The following is a 20,085-nucleotide window of genomic DNA, read 5'->3' as shown; positions in this document are numbered from 1 at the left end:
CAGTGTCCTTTGCTTCTCTTTCAGACCGTGCCTCTGCATCGCTGTAGTGTGGGCACTGGGGGAAATAGCCTTATTCCCATATAGAAGAACTTGCACAGAATGAGCAGAACTCAGCAGTGCTGCGAGGGACAGGACTTTACCTCTGTAATAGGCAAACTGCAGGTAGTCGTAGTGGAGGGGCAGGAAGTTCTCAATGGGCGAGATGCGGCCCGAGCGCGTGGCCAGCTCCCGGACACAGTCGTGCTTGCAGGCCAGCACCTGCAGGTAGTGATCTGCCAGGACAAGAGGGAGAGCTGCTCTGAGCTCAGGGGATGGTGACAGTGCCCAGACAAGGACAGACAGAGGTTCAAACTCCTCAGCTGAGCGATGTGCAACTCACACTGCTTTGGCCCGGCAGGTCAGTGTGCACCGAGGGGAAGAGCTCATATTGTAAATCAAAGGCAACCCCAACATTGGTGAGGGAGAGAGAATGATGTATCTGACTCCATGGATATCAGAAGGCTAATTAATTACTTTTTCATACTACACTATATACATTTCATCTAAATTGAATCTGCCAAGCACTCACTCTGCACACAACTGCTCACACTGCACAGAATCCCGTGACTGTCAGCCGACAGTCCCAACACACACACATAGGCCAAGGACACAAAACATCCTCACTTTGGATAAACAGTCTCCATATTGCATTCTACTTTGGCACAGCACAGGCACAGCAAGTGATAAGAATTGTGTTTTCCCTTTCTCTGAGGTTCAGAGAATGTGAATCTCAGAAATCCTTGGGAAGAATTGTGCCTTGCTGTTCTCTGTGAAGAGAAATGTGGCGACAGCTCAGACTCCTCCCCAGAGCCAATTTGAGAGAGTTGTAGTTACAATTTTGCCTCCTTTAGGAAATGCCTTTCTCCTTCTCTCAACTGTAGAGGGAGCTTGAGCATCTCTTTGGTGCGGCAGGAGCTGCGGCGTGCAGGGACTGCAGGTGGCAGGTCGCACTTCAGCCCCAAGAGACAAATGAATAAGCAAGCAGAGAGGTGAAGGCAAGGTGACCACATGTGCTGCCACATGAAATCCAGCTCCAGACTCCCTTCCTCCAGCTCATCCTTAATCCTCTCCTTTCCTGCAGCAAAAAGCTCCGGAGGGCACAGGGAGGTTTAGCTAAGAGGGGCTGGTGCAGGTTCTCAGCACAGCCAAGCAAGGCCAGTCTGAACGGTCCGAGGTACAAACCTGGGCAGCAGAAATCCCCGTTTGCTGCTTCTCAAAGATGAGGCATCCCCCAGGGAATCACAAGCACATGATAAACATTTGCCATTAACAAAGTTTCTTAATTAGTGGGACTCCACAGTATAGGTGCTGTACCAGCTGTACAATTTCAAAGCCAACACTGACATCTGATTCCATTTTGGAACCTTTGCTGCAATGTACTTACGAATCTAATTTGCTTGCTCTGTCTCTGCACGCCATTAAAAACCTTAAGAAACAAACACAGGCTTGAAAATAATCATGTGCTCAGCTACTAAAACATTTCTTAAGAGCTGCCATAAAAACCACCTGAGGAATTTGCAATGAAACCAAGTGGAAACTCAGAACAGTGCCTATGTGCTCTTGGCTCTTGACAGATAGTCTGAGTAGTTATCTGACTTACCATGCATTTCCAGGGTATTACATTAGGAAAAGCAAGAAGGGAAAGGACATAAATAATTTTGTTGTAATTTAAACCTGTTTAAGCATCCTAGATCTGAAATAATCAATCCATCAATGAAAAGTACTGCTCTTTCTTGGTACTGTAATCAATTCACTGAAATGTATCTGTCCTTAGGGGAAAAAGGTGAGAGTGTTTCAACCCCAAGCAGCAGCAGAGCAAATCAGTTTGGGATTAAAAAGAGAAATTAGTTTTGCAGAAACCTAAACTCTCTTTTCTTGGTGTATTATGTGTTCCCACTCCCTACTGAAATGTCTGTGCCTGAGTGCCTTGGACCAGGGGTGAACTTTGGATTATCCTGTCCTGGAAAGAGCCACCTAGTTTCCCATAGAAGAGCAGCTGCATCAAGGATTTTATTTCCCTCCCTCAGCTCCATGTTCCTTTGGGTGCCTGAATGTCCTGGGGTTTGGGGTAGTTAAGGCCAGGCACACATGGCCAAGCCTCAGCCCTTGCAGGGACCCTCTGGCTGTTGTCCCCCCAGGTGATGTCCTGCTCTGAGCACCACCATGGCCCTGTCTGTGCTCAGGAAGGGCCAGCACAGAAACACCTCAGCCCACTGGGGCTGCACGCAGCTGGCACAGCACAGGAGCAGTTTGTCCTGTCTGAAGAGCAGCAGCTCTCAGTGGGAAGGATGCTGGGCCTGCTTTGCCACTGAAGGCTGCTCTCTTGATGGGAGTCCTGCTCAAGGCTCTAAAACAGGCCTGATCAGCTGACAGCCACACTGGGACCAAGTCAGCCTTTCCAACACTTCTATTTTTTGCATGGTAAACAAACCCCACCAGGGCAGCTTCCCATCCGGTATGCTCGTGGTTTCTCCTCTTGGTTGTTTCAATTAGATTTCCTCTCCTGACACAAACAGAATTATGCAAACCCAAAAAACATTCTGCATCTGAGTGAAGTATTTTCCACATAAAAAGCAAGATTTCGGGGCTTGATGCAACTCCAAGACCATAAGCAGATAAATAAGATTTCTGTCACCAAACAAACGTTAATTTATTGCTCTTCCTTCCCTTACAACTAATTAAATGTAATCTCATTTCCACTGAGAATGAACTGTTTTAATCCTCTCTGGCTCAGAGCCACACATGCAAATCTGAAGATTACAGAGCAACGTTCCATTCTCTCCAGAGATTTCAGTCAAGATCATAATTAGGTGGGCCTCCACTAATGACAAATCCATCCTTTTGGATGGGGAGAAAATCCACGTTACGAGCTTTTTTGGCAACTTTCCTGGCCACCTGGAGCATGGCCAAGAGAACTCTGCTGCTCTCTTCATGTGCTCTCAGAAACAGAAAACATAAACAAAGGCCAGCAATGCCTGAATTCCAGGGAGGTGTGTGACACGGTGTACAGGGGAAATGGAAGCAGTGTAGATAAAGCACCTCAACTTCCAGCTCTAACAGAAAGCTGCAAATGCTCCACGCATCTGGAAATGCAATACTCCTCACCCAGCTTCTGTTCAGGAGCAAAATGAGAAGTTCTAGCTCACTGTGCTCTGAGTCTGCACTTTCTGGGTTTCTAGGTGCCTCCTGCAGTGTTACTCACCAGCAGCAGAGGTGGCAGGGAAGACACTTCAACAAATCCAGCCAAAGGTCCAAACTCAATAACTAAAAACATTTCAGGGCCACGGGTGAGAACTCTAAAAATCACAAAAAGATCTCACCTGCAATAGCTTCGTAGAGACCAGCCTTGTAATCCAGGTGCTCGTGCTCCTCAAACCTCTGCGGTCCCTCGCACATGAGCTGGCAATCCTCATCCTCAGAGTAGTATCCTTGCAGGGCACGCTCCAGGAGCTCAATGGCCAGCTCGTACTCCTCCCTGTCGTAGTGCCTCACCCCAGCACTGTAGTCCTCCTGCAAAGCAGGCAGGCAGAACACAAACCATGAGCAGGCCATGCTGCCTGGAGCACAGCATCCTGCAGGGCTTCTCAAAGGAAGGTACAAGGGGACAGGGACAGGGACAGGACAATCTCCCCATACCTATCAGATATAACCATTTGCACCAAACAATGTTTAAGCCATTGATGGACTTTTGGATCAGTGGAACCTACTAAACCTGCCTAAATGCTATTCTGAGCTCCTCCATACTTAGGGAATCCTCAGTGCCACTCCTAGATTATGCATTATATTAAAAAAAAAAGGTTTGGGGTTTTTGTTTTTTGTTGTTGTTGTCGTTGTTTTTGCCCTCCCACCAAACAACAACACTGAATGCCAAGAGAACAAATTGCTCATTTTTTAGAATGGCCTCTAATGAACATCTCCATTAATTTCACCCAACAGCCACTCCTGCTCCCCTGAATCTTGTGAAATTGGGAAGCTGGGAGTGGCCCTGGCATTTGACTTGGGCTTTTGCTTTGTGGAGGTGGAAGCAGCTGACACTCTTGCCTGCCACTCTGCACCCTCACCACCACAGCCACCATGTGCATGTCCCCTGCCCAGGTGGGAGAACTCAGGTCAAAAGAAACACACAGGAGCTGTCCTGAAGGAAACACAGGAGCTGAGATGTCATGGAGGCGTCCATCAAAGCTGCCTGCTGGTGTGTGTTCACAGCCATGTGAACCCCAGAGCTCTCTGAACACAGGGACCAGGCTGGGGATGCAGCTATCAAACAAAGAGCAGAGTGCCCAGAGAAGGCAGGAGCAGGCTTGCCTTAAGGGGAAATGCTGAAAGGAGAGTTTGTTTTGCTGTATTGGTAAGAATTTCCCCAGTCACAGATTAATCTCTTTTGGCCTCCTAGTCTCTCCTCTCCAGACTTCCTGATACTGGGCACCTCTTCAGCCTCAGACTCACCATGTGCTGCCTGGCCTCCTGGTCAATCAAGGTGGCCTTCCCTGACGTGGTCTTGTAGTTCTCCAGGTCCTGCTGTATCTCCATGTGCTCAGGGTTCGCCATGAAGAAGGTGTGAGCTGCATTTGCTGCCTCCTCCAGCTTGTTCAACTGTAACAAGGGGAGAAGAACCAAGTGAGACTGGTGATGTAGAATGTAAACACAGCTCTGACATCCTTTTGACACCATTGGATTGGGAAATGATGGGATAACCAAGGAAAACCTGAATGCAGAGGCTAAAGAAAAAAGCTGAATTGAGAGGAAAGCCCCATATAAGTGAAATGGGAAGAGCTGGAGCTCCTGAGAGCCAGACAAGTCCCTGCAACAGGGTCTGTTGGTGATGGGATCCAGCCTTTGTGCTGGTGATGGGATCCAACTTGTCTGTTGGTGGCGGGATCCAGCCTGTGTTCCAGCAGCACATCCTCTCAACTCAGCTACTCCAACCCCCTGCACAGTTCCAGGTGGAAAGATGCTCTCATGAGATATGAGATGGAGAGAGGAGGGGAAAGCAGCTGCAAACACTGCTCTCTCTACAAGCCCTGGAGGCTGAGCTTTGTCCAGGCTAAGGCTTCTGCTTGGAGACAGGGACTGAAGACCATTTAGTAAGCTCAGCTGTGTATAGCTGCAAAAGGCCAGGCTCTGCTGATGGCGGCAGAGGTGTAAAGAGAGGTTTATTTTGATATACCAAATTATTTTGTGTTTAGAGATTCAGAAGGAGACCAGACATCAGTTTCACCCTGGAGAAAGCCTCATAAACAAACAAAACTGCTACTGCTAAACACATCCATGGCAGCTGCTGGGAGCATCAGGAGCAGAACAGATGTTCAGGTGAAACCTCTGCATGAGCTAGCAAGAGAGAAGTCACTAAAACACTTGCTTCTGAAAGAAGGCCAACACCACTGGGTACCAGCAAGCTGCAGGCAGGTCCCTGGGATACATCAGCAGCCTGACCCAAACCTGTCAGCCAGGGCCAGGCTAATGCTAGCCCAGGCTAGGCTGGGTCAGAGTGCTCTCCCTGTCACCAAAACCCACAGCAAGCCCTGTGCCACTGCTGCAAGGCTGCTCCTGAGGCACGAGAGCCAGCAAGCCCGGGCACATCCATGGGACACGGTACAGCAGCTCACCTGCACAGGCACCCAGCAGACAAACCCCAGCAGCAGGATGGGAACAGAGACCTGCAGGGAAGCATGAGCTTCACATCCTGCACCCTGCAGCAGGGCAGAGTGGCTCCAGGGCACAGCCAGCCCAGGAAACACACAGGAATGTCCCCAAAATGAGGGTGAGAGCCACAGCATCCCAGCCCACCCCCTGCACACCAAAGCACAGCTGTGCTGCAGTGCCCACAGAAACGCAAAGTATTTGCCTTGTGTAAACTTCAGAAGTTTTTAAGGATTATCTCTGGACTGACAACATGTGCAGGGGAGCCAGATTTTACTGCAAAAACAACATCTATTCCAGTCTTTCATTTGGATTTTTCCAAAGGACACCACTCTCTATAATAATCCTTTGGCTTTCCAGCAGGCATGAAAAATGACTATAAGAAATTTTTAACCGGGACAGCGCATACAAAATCAAAACCCCTCCAGAATAGAAGTTTGGGTTGTTTTTTCTTTTTTTTTTTTTTTTTTTTTTAAAGAGACATTCCTATTCAGAAACATAAGTTCCATTTTGAAATAGATCATTTCAACATAATCCCACTCTGGAAAAGTTCATTGCAGCTGGACACCATCGGATGTGGGATAAAGGACTGACCAGAGCATCTCACAAAGGGAATTCTCAGGTCCTGCTGAGTGTCTGTGGGAATGCCACTGCATCTGGTAATTAGAGACAGTCAAGATGGAACAAAGGTTTGTTGGAGATGTGAGCTGCTGACCTGATCCAAAGGACTGCTAAGAAGCCACTGTTTGAGCTGCCTGGGGGAATTGCATTCTTCCACACCACGGATTTCTATTCACAAACAGCACCCTGCCTGTGCAGATTTAAAAGGGACTAAAGACCTCTCAGGAGGGGAAGTGGTCCCTCAAGACACAACCTGCAATACTCTGCTGTGGGATGTTCTTTTTCCCCTTAGCTCTAGATCCTTTTCAGCAAACTGTCAGAGATTCCAGGATGGGCTTAATTCTTCTGGATAACATCCACCTCTGTGAAATAGGACAAGCCTGATTTCTAGACAACAGAAAATCCCTTTCAAACAAGGCTCACTCTATGTCTAGTCCTGCTGGCTCTACACAGCAGAGATGACCTTTGGAGTTTGCTAAGTGGACTTGAAGCAGAACATTTCAACTCAATGCTTTTCAATTTATCACATTCCATATTTGCCTTAGAAATATTCAAGTAACACAAAGAAGCCAACAGCTGCTAAGGTTGGGGAGAGTTTTTAAGTCAGTGAGTGTGTATAAAAGCAAAATTCCTAACTGGTAAGACATGTTCAGTGTCTAGCTCTGACATTAGTTATGAAACACTCTGGGGAAACTTTTGCCAAAACACTCTGAATTCACAAGGAGCAGGATATTTTGGTGCTTAAAGGCCTGGGCTAGGACTCAGGACACCTGGACTCAGTTCCTGGCCCTGTCACAATCTCACTGTGCAGCCACTGGAAAAAAAAAATTTTGTTTTCTTTGTGCCTGGTTTTCCATTGTTTTTAACTAATAACAATAAAAAATAATAGCATTTCTCCCACAGAGTAGTAATTTTGTTTATTTGGATGGCAAGCAGCTTGGGGGCCATAAGCATGTGCAAGCACGTAACACAAGGAGATTTTGATCTTTGCACAACAACTGCTGAATGAAAATGAGCAAGGAAAAAATGACAAATGTGCACTCACAACCTCAGTATGTGCTCTAAGCCCTGCTTGCTCACCCCACTGGAATGAGATTGCTGGACTGTTGCTGCAGCTTTGCACCAAACCCTGTGTATTTCAGCCAGAGAAGACACAAGAAATCAGAGCATCAGCACTGAGAGAGCCCTGGGAACACCCTGTCCTGTCCATTTTGATCTTGACATACCAACACCTAGAGCTGAGAAGGGGAAAACACACCACGTAAGTGCTGCGGGGTTCTGATGCTGGAAGACGTTTGTTTTCCTCAATGAGATTTAGGAGTGGTTCATAAAAAAAAAAATATTTTAACAGCAGAACCTCAGATGAAAGAATTTCAGCAAACTGCAATGCTCAGTTTCACTCCCAGCTGGGACAGTGCTGGCCTGGGCTTCAGTGGGGTTGTGGCTTCCAGCCTGCAGAGGTGGCCTGCACTAGGGAGGCTGCTGTGACTGGAGCACTGTGCAGGAACAAACACAGGCTGGAGAAAGGACCTGGAGTGGGCATCTTGATCATCACTAGACATCTGAACCCAATTCTCACTGATAACCATTGAGAAAATCCTTTATGGAGCTTCCATGGGCTGCATGGTGACACTCAACACAATTCTAACAGACCCTTACTATTCATTGCCATTCCGATACCTGCCAAGGTAGGCTTAAGCCAGCAAACTCCATGCTGAGCAACCTGATTTCTACCTGTGATGCCACAGTCACCAACCTGCTGGGCTTAAGGACCAAGCTGTCTCACTGAAACATGTCTAACCTGCTGCTTGATTTCAACCCCACTTTGGCTGCTGGGTGCCCTAAAGAGAAACCCAGAGGATTCACCCCATCACTGACAGCTGCCCCAGACACCTCAGACTGGCTCAGCTCCAGGGCAGGCACATGCTCTGAATTCACACTTGCCTTCACCCCTTGCAGACAAATGCATTCTGACCAAAGCCCCTCTGGTGCCAGATGCTCAGCAGGCTGGCACAAACTCCTGTCCCCTTCCCCAGGGAAAAGGGCTCACTGCAGCACCATGGCTTCAGCTACAACGACCCAAAACTCACAGTCCTTTAGGTTTGCTCTCTGGAGCTTGGCAGTGGGACAAGGAAGCGGAACAGGCAGGGTGCCAGGCCTGTGAGACAAGCACTGCACAGCTTTACAGTCAGCTCATGCAGCCAGGGCTGCCCTCCCACCACCTCTCTGCTTGTGCTGAGCACTGACACTCTGCAGCTGTAAACACAGCAACTGCAGGTATTCAGCTGCCCCCAGCTCACCCTGAGCTTTTCAGGGCAAAAAACAAGGATGAAAGAGGTGCAAAAGTCAGAGGATTTAGAGAGAAGGTAGCCAAAGCAATAGAGATTCTGACTGAGAAAAGAGGTCACAGGTATGATATAACCAAGACCTCAGACTATTCTTCATACCGAGTTCCCATAGCATTGAATTTAATATCAAATATTGGCAGCTGCCATGCATTCTGTGTCTAACTGTCCTAATCCAACCTGCTTCTATATTAAGGTTTCTTCATCACATAAAATACAGTTTCAATTAAAACTTTTTTTTTGAGGGGAATGGAAGTAAGGTTTATATATTGGAAAACATGTCAGATCCTTCAGCATTTCTCACCATGCCAGGACTGGACCTACCTGCACATAACCTCAGTTAATTGCAGAGTGTATGAACCTGGCATGGAGCCTGTGATGAAAAATTTCAAACCATTCAGCTGACCTAGAAACCAAAGTTTCCAACCTCACAGACAATCCCTGGTTTGCTGAACAGATAATGTTTTTCTAAACTTTTCCACAGCTCCAGTGCTGCTGTGTTGTACTGAAGGTTCAGTGCACTGGGCTCTGCAGAGCAAGGAGGCTCTGGAGCCTGCAAGCACAACAAGGGAAATAAAAGGTTCAGTGCCATGAAGGATTAATCCTGTTGTGTCTGTGCAGAGCTTACTGCCCAGCAGAGAAGGAGCAAGGAGCAGTGAGATGGCTATAAATAGCATCTGACCTTATCTCAACTATTTTATTATTGCAAATAAGAAGGATTAAATTCTCCAGAGAAGTTAATCAGGAAATTTTCCTTCTGCTGATGGGTCACACATTTGCTGAAGTGTTTTCAGCCCACTATGGCACCAACTGTTCCCACAGAACCAGGAACCAGAACCAGAACTGTTCCCACAAAATCAGGGAGCAAGGCAAGCACACAGCAGGAAAAGACCTTAATTGAGTGCAGGGAAGAGGTACCAGGAGCCAAAGGTGTGAGGCCATCTCTAAGTTCAGTTCCACACCATCCCCTGCTCTCCAAACCTTTTACCAGTTTCTCGTCTTCCAACTCAAGATAAACAGGGCTGCCTCCTACCCCTGCTACTGCTGTGATGGAGGGCAATAGTGATGCATTCCTGGAGGCTACCAATGTAAATTTTCAGAGTTTTTTTCATTTTTAAAATGAAGACAACCTCCAGCCTGCTTTGGACAGTTCCTCTCAGACCATCCCAGCTGGTGAGCTGCTGCCTACCAATCACTCTGGTAGACTCAAATCCAAAACAAAACAAATTTGCAGAACTGACACAGGGAAAATCTCTCATGAGAAAGGAAATTTAGAAACAGCTTGGGGTTTTTTGGTATTCCAACAAGCAATTTTCAGGACACAAACATATGTGGATTGGTAGCTGCGTGGTCAAATGAGCTAACTACATGATGAATTTTGTCTTCAGAAAGTGGGAGATACTTGGAAATCTAAAACCAAACACCACTTCAATATTCTTTATGAAAAAAAGTTCTTTCAATTAATGAAGACAGAAATAATTTTTTTTTTTAATGAATCTCTCACTTGAGCCACGCTGGCATTATTTCATGTGTGCATGAGTCCATGCTGAGCAGACTGGCTGGATAACTCTGTCTGAAAGGGCCATTTGGCTTTAAAAGCCAAATTAGATTGACCCTCACACTCTCCCTTCCTTCCCTCTCTGACATGCTCTTCTTGAACTGTTCCCAGGCATGTAAGAATGAAGATTTCCACACGTTTCTGGCTGTGCATTACATGCTTCAGTGCACACTTGTGTAACAAATCCTGCACAAGGAGCAGGGCATTTACTCACAGCAAAACCACTTCCCAGCGGGAAGGACCCTTCCCATATAAATCTCCAACACACTGAAGCATTGCAGATTCATCTGCAGAGCAAGCAGTGGGAAATGTGTTTGTGTTTACTGAACCTTCGATCTGACTGACTGTGAAATACACTCTGAGCCACATTTTGTCCTGTGTAGACACTCAGTCTGCCTAACAAACCCTGAGAGCAGCAGCTGTGTGTGAAACAGTATTTTCAATGAGGAAAAGGTGGGATGCATTCAGCCCTCAGGAATCTGTGCAGGTGGTTACCCATGAAGCTCCTGCACCCCAGAGTTTTCCTTGGCCAGATAATTAACCAGTTCCTTCAGAGATGAGTAGCACGGGAGAAGCAATACACTCACACACTAATGGCAACAAAAGGTGGACAGCATAAAACCAGCCAGGCTTTCCACAGCAGAATTTCTTCTTGCATGTCCTTCCTCCTGTTGTTATAACATCCCTATGGCAGACTGAGCTGTTGCACACCTGGAAAAGTATCAAAGATTAGCCCAGGCATTTTAATCTAATGAAATCAAGCAGCTGGGAGCAAGCAGGATGTGACTATCCCCGCCCTGGACCACCAGCACTCCTGTAGGCCACTGCCTGATAGATAAATAACGAGCTTTCATCTATATTATGACTGATAACTGAGAGGCAGGTGTTCCCCAGAGTCATGGGAATACCTGGGAGAAGAAAGGTGAATCTCACTGAACACACTGGCAAGGAATGAGGGAAGCCTTTGCCATCAAGGGAGGAGGGTCTCATGCTTTTAGGGGAAAACCAGAACAAAACAAACTTGGCAGGCAGTTAAAAGCAGCTTTGCAGTTTAGATGTGAATTTTCTCCAGCATCCACACTGCAGCTAATCAAGCTGCACTGACTGATAACTGGGTCAGCCTCCTAACTCAGCTGTCTCCACACTGGTATCTCTATGGCAGTAATTACTAAAACACTTAAGAAAAACACAACAGAAAAATCTGAGACAAGCAGAAAAATTCCTACAGCAGAAACTTTCCTCCCTTTCTACGGTTTAGCAATGGCTCAGCACCTCTTAGAAGAGTCAGACATGATGAGCTGCTGAATGCCCTTTGGGAGCCAAAGTTTCCTGTGCAGATGTATGTGCTTGTCTGCTGCTACCTAACAACATCCAAACAGCTCCTGTGTCCCCAGAACACGCCCTTCTCAGAGCACACATGGCTTTTCACCTCCATCCCAGAGCCAGGAAGACACAGCGACCTGCTGATAAACGATACTTGTTTTTTGCAGCCCTTTCATGCTGTAAATGGAATTTTGTCAACAGGCTTAAGGCCTGTGCCAGCCTGAGGACTGCCTCCCTACCTTTCCCTTGAGCCACAGAAAGGTCTTCTCCTGGAGAAGGAGCTGACTGACTCATGGTCAGTTTGTGGTACTAGTACCAGAGCTTTAGTTTGAAAAGCAGAGTGCAGAGCCCTGAAGGTGGGCTGCAAACAGGATTGTGCTATCTGAGGACGAGGTTATCTCTCCCTGCCCTGATCTGTGATGGGGCAGCGAAGGGAAAAGCAAACAAACCATAAATTTCAACAAGAAAGCAGACTCACGGCATATCTGTGCATTGTTTCCTCACCCAAAACCTTAACAGTCTTCAAGGAAATGGTTTTAATTCACATTTTTTCCAGACACAATATTTCCTGAATACCTTTTCCAGGGCTCAAATCATAAACCAGCAAATAATGACTGACAGCTGCTGAATTCATGGAAGCCATCATGATGGTGATGGACATTAGGGCACTGCAGATCTGATTAAATAAACCATCAAATTCCAATTCAACCATTTTGCAAAGTCTGTAGGAGATCTACAGACTGGGGGTGGTTTGTGCTCACCATAAGGAGAACTGACTGACACCAAGGGGAAGCAAACTCAGCTTATGCCTTAGGTGGGTTTGAAGATAAGTGCCATAATTGAAAAGAGATTTCTGTGCTGATTCTCCACTACTGCGCCAGCACAAAGGCACTGCACTGGAAACAAAGTCTGCAGATAAAAGGAGAGAGTACAAGCAAGAAGTGAAAATATATCCATAGTTCTGCAATTTAATCTTGGTTGGTCTGCAAAGCAAAGGAGAGGTCCTGCCAGGAACACTGCCTGCATGGGCTGCCAAGTCCAGTCCAAAGGTTTGATTATCCCAGGAATCTTCCCCCAGCAGTGGCCAGGGGTGGACACTTGTGGGCAAGCCATAAATACATGGTGGGCACACAGGGACCCTCACACACAGGGCATTGTCAGCCATGTCCAGCAGCTTACAGGCTTCCTGAGCCAGGATTTGCCTCAGGATTTGCCACTGCGCTTAAAAGCCACTGATGGCCCTGTCCTCCTGGGAGTTGGGTAATCCCTTCTGGAACTCATTTATACAGGCTGCAATAAATAAGGGATTTGGGAGATTTTAAGACATCAGTATATTACTTCCACCAGAGTACACGTTGGGGAGAGAAAGACCAACCACTAGGCTATGGTAGAGTTTTCAGAAAATGTGGAGCCGCAAAGTACAGGCTGACTCATCTGGGAGGCAAGAGGAATTGCAGCAGTGCTGCAAAACTCCTCAGTTCCTCCAATGCTCAATGTTCATAAAACACAAACACATCTGAATACAACAGGGATAGGGTTTCCCACCAAAAGGCATCTTCTGAAATGAAGGGACACGAAACGTGGAAGGGAAGGAAAGGAAAGAAGGAAAGGCACCTTCTCATCCAGGACACTGAGAGCACATCAGGTCTCAAGGGCTGTTGACAGGATTAGTATGCTGGCACGGGATGGATTGTGTTGACTTCAAGCAGACTCCAGGCATGTTCCCTGCAAAATCTGACCCTGGAATTTCAGGGGAGAGGTTCCCTTTCATAAGGGGTGACGCACAGCACACTGAAGAACCCACTTTGTGCATTGCCACATTCAATTTACCCAGCACCACTGCAGAAACGTATATTTCATTTAGAGAGGATGTAACTCTACCCTTGCAAACGTGCTTCTTGCCCTCCTCCAGCTCCCCCGGCTTTGATGAGCACTGTTACTGATTTGAGAGAGGAACTGCTGGCTTTGAGAGCAGAGTGACACCAGTCTGGGTGAATGGCAGCTCTGCCAGCCCAGGGCACTGTTTGGAGATGTGTACTCTGCTGCTCAGGCTCTTGGTGCTGCTCCAGAGGCTCCTGTGGACTTACACCAGGGCAGGTTTGGCTCGTGCTCCAGCGAGCAAGGCCACATACCACTGGGACAATTGTCTCCACACATGGCACGCACCGCAATCTCAGCTGGATTTGCTGCTTCTGAAATGAAAACACTTTGCTTGCTTTCCCCAGCCTTGGCTTGGTAATCATTACTAAACACTTATCAGCTAGACAGCCTTCATTTCCTGAGAGGCTGGACCTAATTACACCAGGAAACGTGCTGCTTTTCCTTCAGACACTGAGAAATGCTGCTTTCTGAGCCCTTCTACTACACAGTTTAACTTTGTTCTGATTAGTAGAGGGTAGGGGAGGGCAGAAACATAGCCAGATCTCAAGAGGCAAATGCAGTGATCCTTCACAGAAATGCCCTGGCTTCACTCTACATCGTTAATAGTAACAACAAAATGCCAGAGATATTTCATCTCCTCTCCCTCCCCTATTAATCTCAGCTGAACCCTGCGAGGCCCCTGCACAGAGGTATCATTTTCCCTCAATTGCAGGTAAGGAGTCTGATGTCTGACAGCAAATCAGAACCAGACCTGGGGCTGCCTCCCAATGCCATTCCTCGAAGGAGTGAAACTAGCCCTGCAGCTCCATCCCTTATCAGGACATTCCATCCCGGTGGGATGAAGGAGCCTTTGCCAAAAGCAGCCCTTTCAAACCTGTCCTTTGTGCCATGGGGCCCCTCTGGGATGTTGATGTACAATTGCCCACTTGTAATAGAGCCCAGACTATCGCCACCAAATCAAACTGTTGGTTAATTAGTGAATAAAAAATCCCCCTACAAAAGCACAGTAATGGAGTTATAGAGCCATTAGCACCGAATCACAAGATCTGCTGCTGCAGCAGCATCACTTTTACCCTGTGAGCTGCCCAGGAGCTGCTGCCCATCTGGAGGGCTGCCAAACATCCCCATCCAATGGCAGACACCTATGGCAAACCTGCTTGGAGAACAAAGGCAAGGAGACCTGAGCTAAGGGGTTGTGCTTCCCCTGACTGAGGCTTCCAGGCATCCTCATTGATTCTATTCTCCTGGCTTGGTAAAGAACCTACAGAAATGCAGAGTGGGTCCTCCCAGTGGTGCAGTTCTTCCTTCAAAAGAATTAGTAGAATGACATGGATGGGATGTGTCAGCTCCCAGTATGACCAGTTCACATGTGGCCAAAGGAGTGAGTGACTCAAGGGGAAGTGGGCACATGTCTGTCCTTGAGGGCAGCCAAGAGATGTGCCCTCTGCCAAGGGCTGATCAGTGGCACAGCCCACATTTCTGACTCTGGGTGCTCTCCTACAGGTGTGTACCTTCATCCTTCTTCCTCTCAAGCTGGAAATAAGACACAGAGAACTACCCTGGGCAAGAGCAGTGCCTGGACTGGGCACTTGGACTGCTCACATTCCTGTACTGGGGGCAGATGTGGATAGAGCCAGGTGGGATGCCAGCCACAGCCTGGATGAAGTTAATCACACACAGTGTAAAGCTCCATCTTCTGAAACTCTTGTGGTCCTGCTTGCTGGAAACAAACCCTGTACAAATACACCCCTCCACAAACCTTCTTCACATCAAGGGCTGAAAAGATCCATGGTGATGGATGACCTTCACTGAGCTCCTACCCAAGCACCAGCTCCTCAGTTCCTCAATTCTCAACTGGCACAGGGAAGCAACATCCTGAAGGATGCACGTGTCACTTGAGGCAGGACACAGGTGTTTATTCCATCTCTGCTTGCACTGCTCTGCCTGAGATGGAGAAAGCAGCTGCTTGGTGCAGCTCCAGGGAAGGATGGCTCCCAGCTGCTGCAGGATGATCCACAGCCCGTGGGGAGCTGCACAGGAATGAGCAGGACACCCAGGGAGTGGTGTGTCCCACAGGGATGCTGTGGGGACCCCCTGAGCACAGGCTGTTATCACTCACAGCCCTGCAGCTCTGTGCTCCTGCTGCAGCCCCTGCACTGATGTCACCCCGAGAGACAGTAGCTGCTGTCTGGGGCAGAGCTGTGCTCCACTGTGCAAAAATGAGGAGCTGCCTGCCCTTGCTGAGGACACATGAAGTCATGCTCCTGGGAGAAGTCAGTATTTTCCAAGCACTCAGGTTCTGCTTTCAGTTGCTGGCTCTGTTCTGATTTACTGGGAATCCTTCTGCCAGGCACTAAGCATCCCTATGACTCAGTTTCCCTGTTAAACAGGAGCACAAACCTTTTGGCCCTGGTTGCTGGGAGGCAGAATGACAGCATTTAAAAACCTCAGATGACACGGCAGGGCTTAAGACATTGCAAGATTTTTCTGTTGATCTGAAAATTACGCAGTGGACTCCTGTAAGAGCTCACTGAGTCCTTCTAAGTGGCTCTTTGTCACTGTTCCCATCCACACCCTGGTTCCTCTTTGAAGGGCAAATACCATAAAAATCTGTTTATAGAGACTGAGATCTAGAAAACAGAAGTCAAACAGGGTCAGGCTCTGGATGGCTTTGCTGCCCTGAGCTGTGGCCAGGGGCTGGCTCCCTGCTCCCACCCGTGACTGCAGGGAACACTGCCCCATTTGTCTGAGGAGCCTCCAACGTGGGTGGGTGGGTGGGTCCTGCCCCTCCACAAACATTTCATCCCCACTGGAAACAGCTAAGACGGAAAACGTGGATGATGCCAAGATTAAGAAAGAGAATTAGGGAAACAGCAAGCGTCCCTAATCAATCATGCTTGGACAGTGAGGGTTTTATGTGCACAAAGACTTCACTTGAATTCTTTTTTTGCATTTATCCACAAGAAAGAACAAAAAATAGAGTGGCTGAGGAAGTTGCCAGATGTTGATTCACACTTTTGCTTTCTGCAAATGTTTTCATTTTACTGAAAACCCGATCAGCAAACTCAGGAACCCTTAAAAATTATTTATTTAGAAAATAAAACCTGCAAGCACCTCCCTGGCAGCACATGACATGGATGAAGGCAGAGGAACCAGTCTCTCTCTCACTGGTACCAAGTCTGGCTTTCCTTGGCACAGAAAAGATAAAGCTGAAAGAAACAGGGATTTTTAAAAGAAAATACAGCTAAGTATTTTAGCAAAACTTCTGGTAAGGATGCTAATCATCATCTGGTTCACAAAGATCCTTTAACTTGCTTAAACACAATCCAGGGTGACAACACAGGTAGGCAGAGACAGAAAGTCACAGAGGGCAGCAGGCAGGCAAGATGTAATGACATTGTATGGGACTCACCCCAAACCCGAGGGGAAACTATAAAACCTCTGAAAAAAGAAATCCCATCAGTGAGAAGGATCAGCCACCACACCCCCCTAACAACAGCTCACAGCATCCCAGTGAGAGTGCAGGAGCTGCAGCACCTTCCAACATTTCTATTCTAAACAGAGATTTACAGCCAACTATTGATAGATTAAATAGGGTGAAGACTAAGTCACAAGTCTGTTGTTAAATTTACTCAGCCTCTGGCACGTGCACCTAACCATAATACCGCATCTAATTTTGGTTTTGTTTTTTAAGAGAATCAATTTGGACTTAGTTTCTACAAAACTCTTCTGTTTGACTTAGTGAACAACAGCTGTTCATTTCAAGAAGCTCTTGGAGAAACATTCATCTGCTCCCAGATCAGACTACCCTTAAAAATGCAGAGCATCCTTCTAACACTACCAAAGAAAAAAAAAAGATTTGTACTTTAAAAAGTGCAAATATGAAGAACTTTTGAGAAATGTGTTTTGGTCATTTCTGAAGCTTATTCAAAACATAAATCCCTGCAGGTGTAACTTCACTGGAAACACGTGGCTTTCCATCCAAAATAAATCTGGGGCACAGAATAAAATCTGCATGACCTAAATGGTGACTTGGCAAACCATGGGCAGACTTGCAGAGCTAGCATCAGTGCTGCATTCAGCTCTCTGGGCTATTATTCACAGATGCTGCCCATGACAGCAGCATCCCTCTCCTCTGGCTGCCTGGGAGCGCTTCCCTGGGGCTCACAGTGCCGGGCTGTGGCACAGCCACTCTCAGCAGAAACAACCCAGGAACGACGTAAATGTAAAAGGGAACACTGGCTCCCAGTGACAGCAGCAGAAAGGTCTCTGGCTGCCAGACCACAAACAAGCTGGAGGCGTTTTCCTCCCTTGTCCTGCTTGACACGAGACCTGAGCCAAGCTCCTTCAGCAGCTCTGCGAAGGATTTGCCGTGAGACCGCCCGTGTGTCCGACTGCAGCTGCACAGAACTGCCCCTGCCCTGGTGAGGGGAGAGGTTCTGCTGTGCAGGACAGCAGCAAAAGCTCTCTTGTGATGGGGCAGGAGAGACAACCACCTCCAATTTTCCGTCAGTTCTGAGCTGGATTTTACACCAGACCAACATCAACAGTAGCAGGTTTTGACTGCTGGAAAAAAAAAAGTTGTTCTGAGTGAAGCACCAGGAGGACCAAAGCCTTGGGAGCTGCACCCCTTGGTTTGCCCAGGACAGGGTGGGCTTCCCACTGCAGCCAGAGATTCAAACTCACATTCAGGTATGGGCTGAGGGCTTCCCACCATGCCCAGATGCTCAAACCAGGGCTGCAAAGCAATTGCTGTTTCCCAGGTACCATATTACACTTTTTTGTCTCGTGCTCAATACGTCAGCTGGCCTGCTGATCCCAGGCTGTTCAGGCAAAGAGGTCAGACTTAGGTACCCATGAACTGCACTGAACAGTCCTCTTTGTCAGCAGATGAGAGCAGCCCAAAGAGATGGCTCAGAGCAGGGCCAGTGCAGCCCCAAACGTGTACAAAAGGTGGGTAACTCCTTCTCTCACCTCACCCCAGAGAGCTCATGAGCAACATTCAGGAAATGCACCAGGGGCCAAGTCTGGAGGAGGAGGACAATGAGAGCAAGAGAAACACAATAAAGTTTCTCTTTTGGAAAACAGATGGCACCAAACCATGCAAAAAAGCTTTATGATCCCTCAAGCAGGAAATAAGTGATGACATACTGTCATGTTGCTGTGTCAACAGCTGACACAACGCAGCAGGGTAATTTCACAGACTCCCACGTTAGTTTAAAAGCTCTCTTTGAAACCACAGAGCTGGGGCAGAGGCACTTCAAGTCTTGCACAGACAGCAATGGCTCTGCTGCTGCAGAATCAGTGCCTCAGGAGCCAGCCCTGCACAGAGAAGCCACAGCCAGCCCTGCCATCCACTGAAACCATCTGCGGCTCACCACAGACGGCTGCTGATACAAGACCAAAGCACCAGCCTCCCTTCCCTTTCCCCCTCCAAGAAAACAGTACCCTGACCCAAAGTGTGCTCAAAGGGTTCATTGTTGTCTGGCCAACACACACAATGCCTGAAGCTGGCCTGCAAGTCCTCAAGGTTGTGGACAAAGTTCTGCATGTCACAAGCAGGCCACAGCACTTCTGAGAGCCTCCTTTATCCCTAAGAGGGCTTTTGTTTGCTTTAACATTACACACCAGAAACAAAATATTGCTCCCTCCCTCTCTGTCTTTCTTATTAGAAGCAGGCACTGGCATTTTCACCAACAAAATTGCCAGGCAATTTTTCTAAGGGTCTGCATATTCACTTTCTCTGCTTTTTTTAGCAGTGGGGAGCAAGAGATGAATCCTTGAGGACTGGCCCACATGATCCTGCCATTAAGGACACCAGGAGGGATATCTCCAGCAAACTCTGTATTTCACTGTCCTGCCAACTGGAACTGCTTTTCTTTTTCCAGCAGTGGGTCCAGCACAAGTCACATAGTCAGACAGCAGAGAGAACAAAACCCATGTTCCCTACAATCCTCATGGAAAGGTTATCCCTAGTCAGCACAAATTCTGCAAAGCCCATTCAATCTCTAGGGAATATCTCCTTTTAGAATCCAGTTTCATTTCCCAGCCCATGATATTAGAGACAGCCTGTGTGCAGATGCCTCTCCCACCAACTTTTTCTTTTGAAAGTGATCCTGCCTTTGGGAGAAGTTTGCTGAAGTTACCAAGTAAGAGTACACAACATTCTCCTTGGAAAGCAACACATCAGAAAATGGTCTGGGCTCAGATCAGAATAAGTGCTTTTGCTCATTAACCTGTGAATTTACCCTCTCCCCTGCTCCAGGTGAGTGTCTCCACGCCCTGCAGCATGCCGGCACTGGAGCATCAGCAGCAGCTCTGCTCTGCCCCAGCTGCAGTGCTGCTGGCCAAAGCAGGAGGCAGGATCCTGGGCCATGGCTGTGACTCACACCCCTGATCTGCCAAATAAGTAGTTTGGAGCAAGGAAGTGACAGGCAGACTCAAACCAGAAAGCTGGTGAAACAAAATGAAAGAAAATCCTCTTCAGCTCGCCTTGCTTGCATCAAAACTTAGAGCCATAACAGTCAATGGCAAAACTCCTACTGCTAAGGGGAGCCCAAAATGCAATCCTAGGCAAACTGGCTCAAAAAACAGATGCTCCAGGTCTGCCTGTTTCTGAACAACCTGATCCACAGCTTTCTTGGATGGTAATATCCAATCTGCAGATGGGGAGAGGGG

At 47.7% G+C, this 20,085-nt stretch overlaps 1 protein-coding gene across 1 annotated transcript in view; it reads right to left on the bottom strand.

Annotated features, from left to right (window-relative positions):
- The window catches only part of P3H2 (prolyl 3-hydroxylase 2), a 62,772-nt gene that overhangs the window by 11,417 nt on the left and 31,270 nt on the right, over window positions 1-20,085 (bottom strand). Inside the window, exons 2-4 of the mRNA XM_054282542.1 lie at window positions 4,486-4,632; window positions 3,360-3,549; window positions 141-272 (exon numbers count right to left, since the gene is read on the bottom strand). Coding sequence (XP_054138517.1) covers window positions 141-272; window positions 3,360-3,549; window positions 4,486-4,632 — 469 coding nt within the window. The remainder of the gene's footprint in view (window positions 1-140; window positions 273-3,359; window positions 3,550-4,485; window positions 4,633-20,085) is intronic.

Source organism: Melozone crissalis, unplaced genomic scaffold (assembly GCF_028551555.1).
Source record: "Melozone crissalis strain CALT ecotype California unplaced genomic scaffold, PUWL_Pcris_2 ptg000034l_1, whole genome shotgun sequence".
Taxonomy (NCBI): domain Eukaryota; kingdom Metazoa; phylum Chordata; class Aves; order Passeriformes; family Passerellidae; genus Melozone; species Melozone crissalis.
Note: the sequence above shows the minus strand (reverse complement) of the source record. Positions and strands in the feature narration are given on the sequence as shown.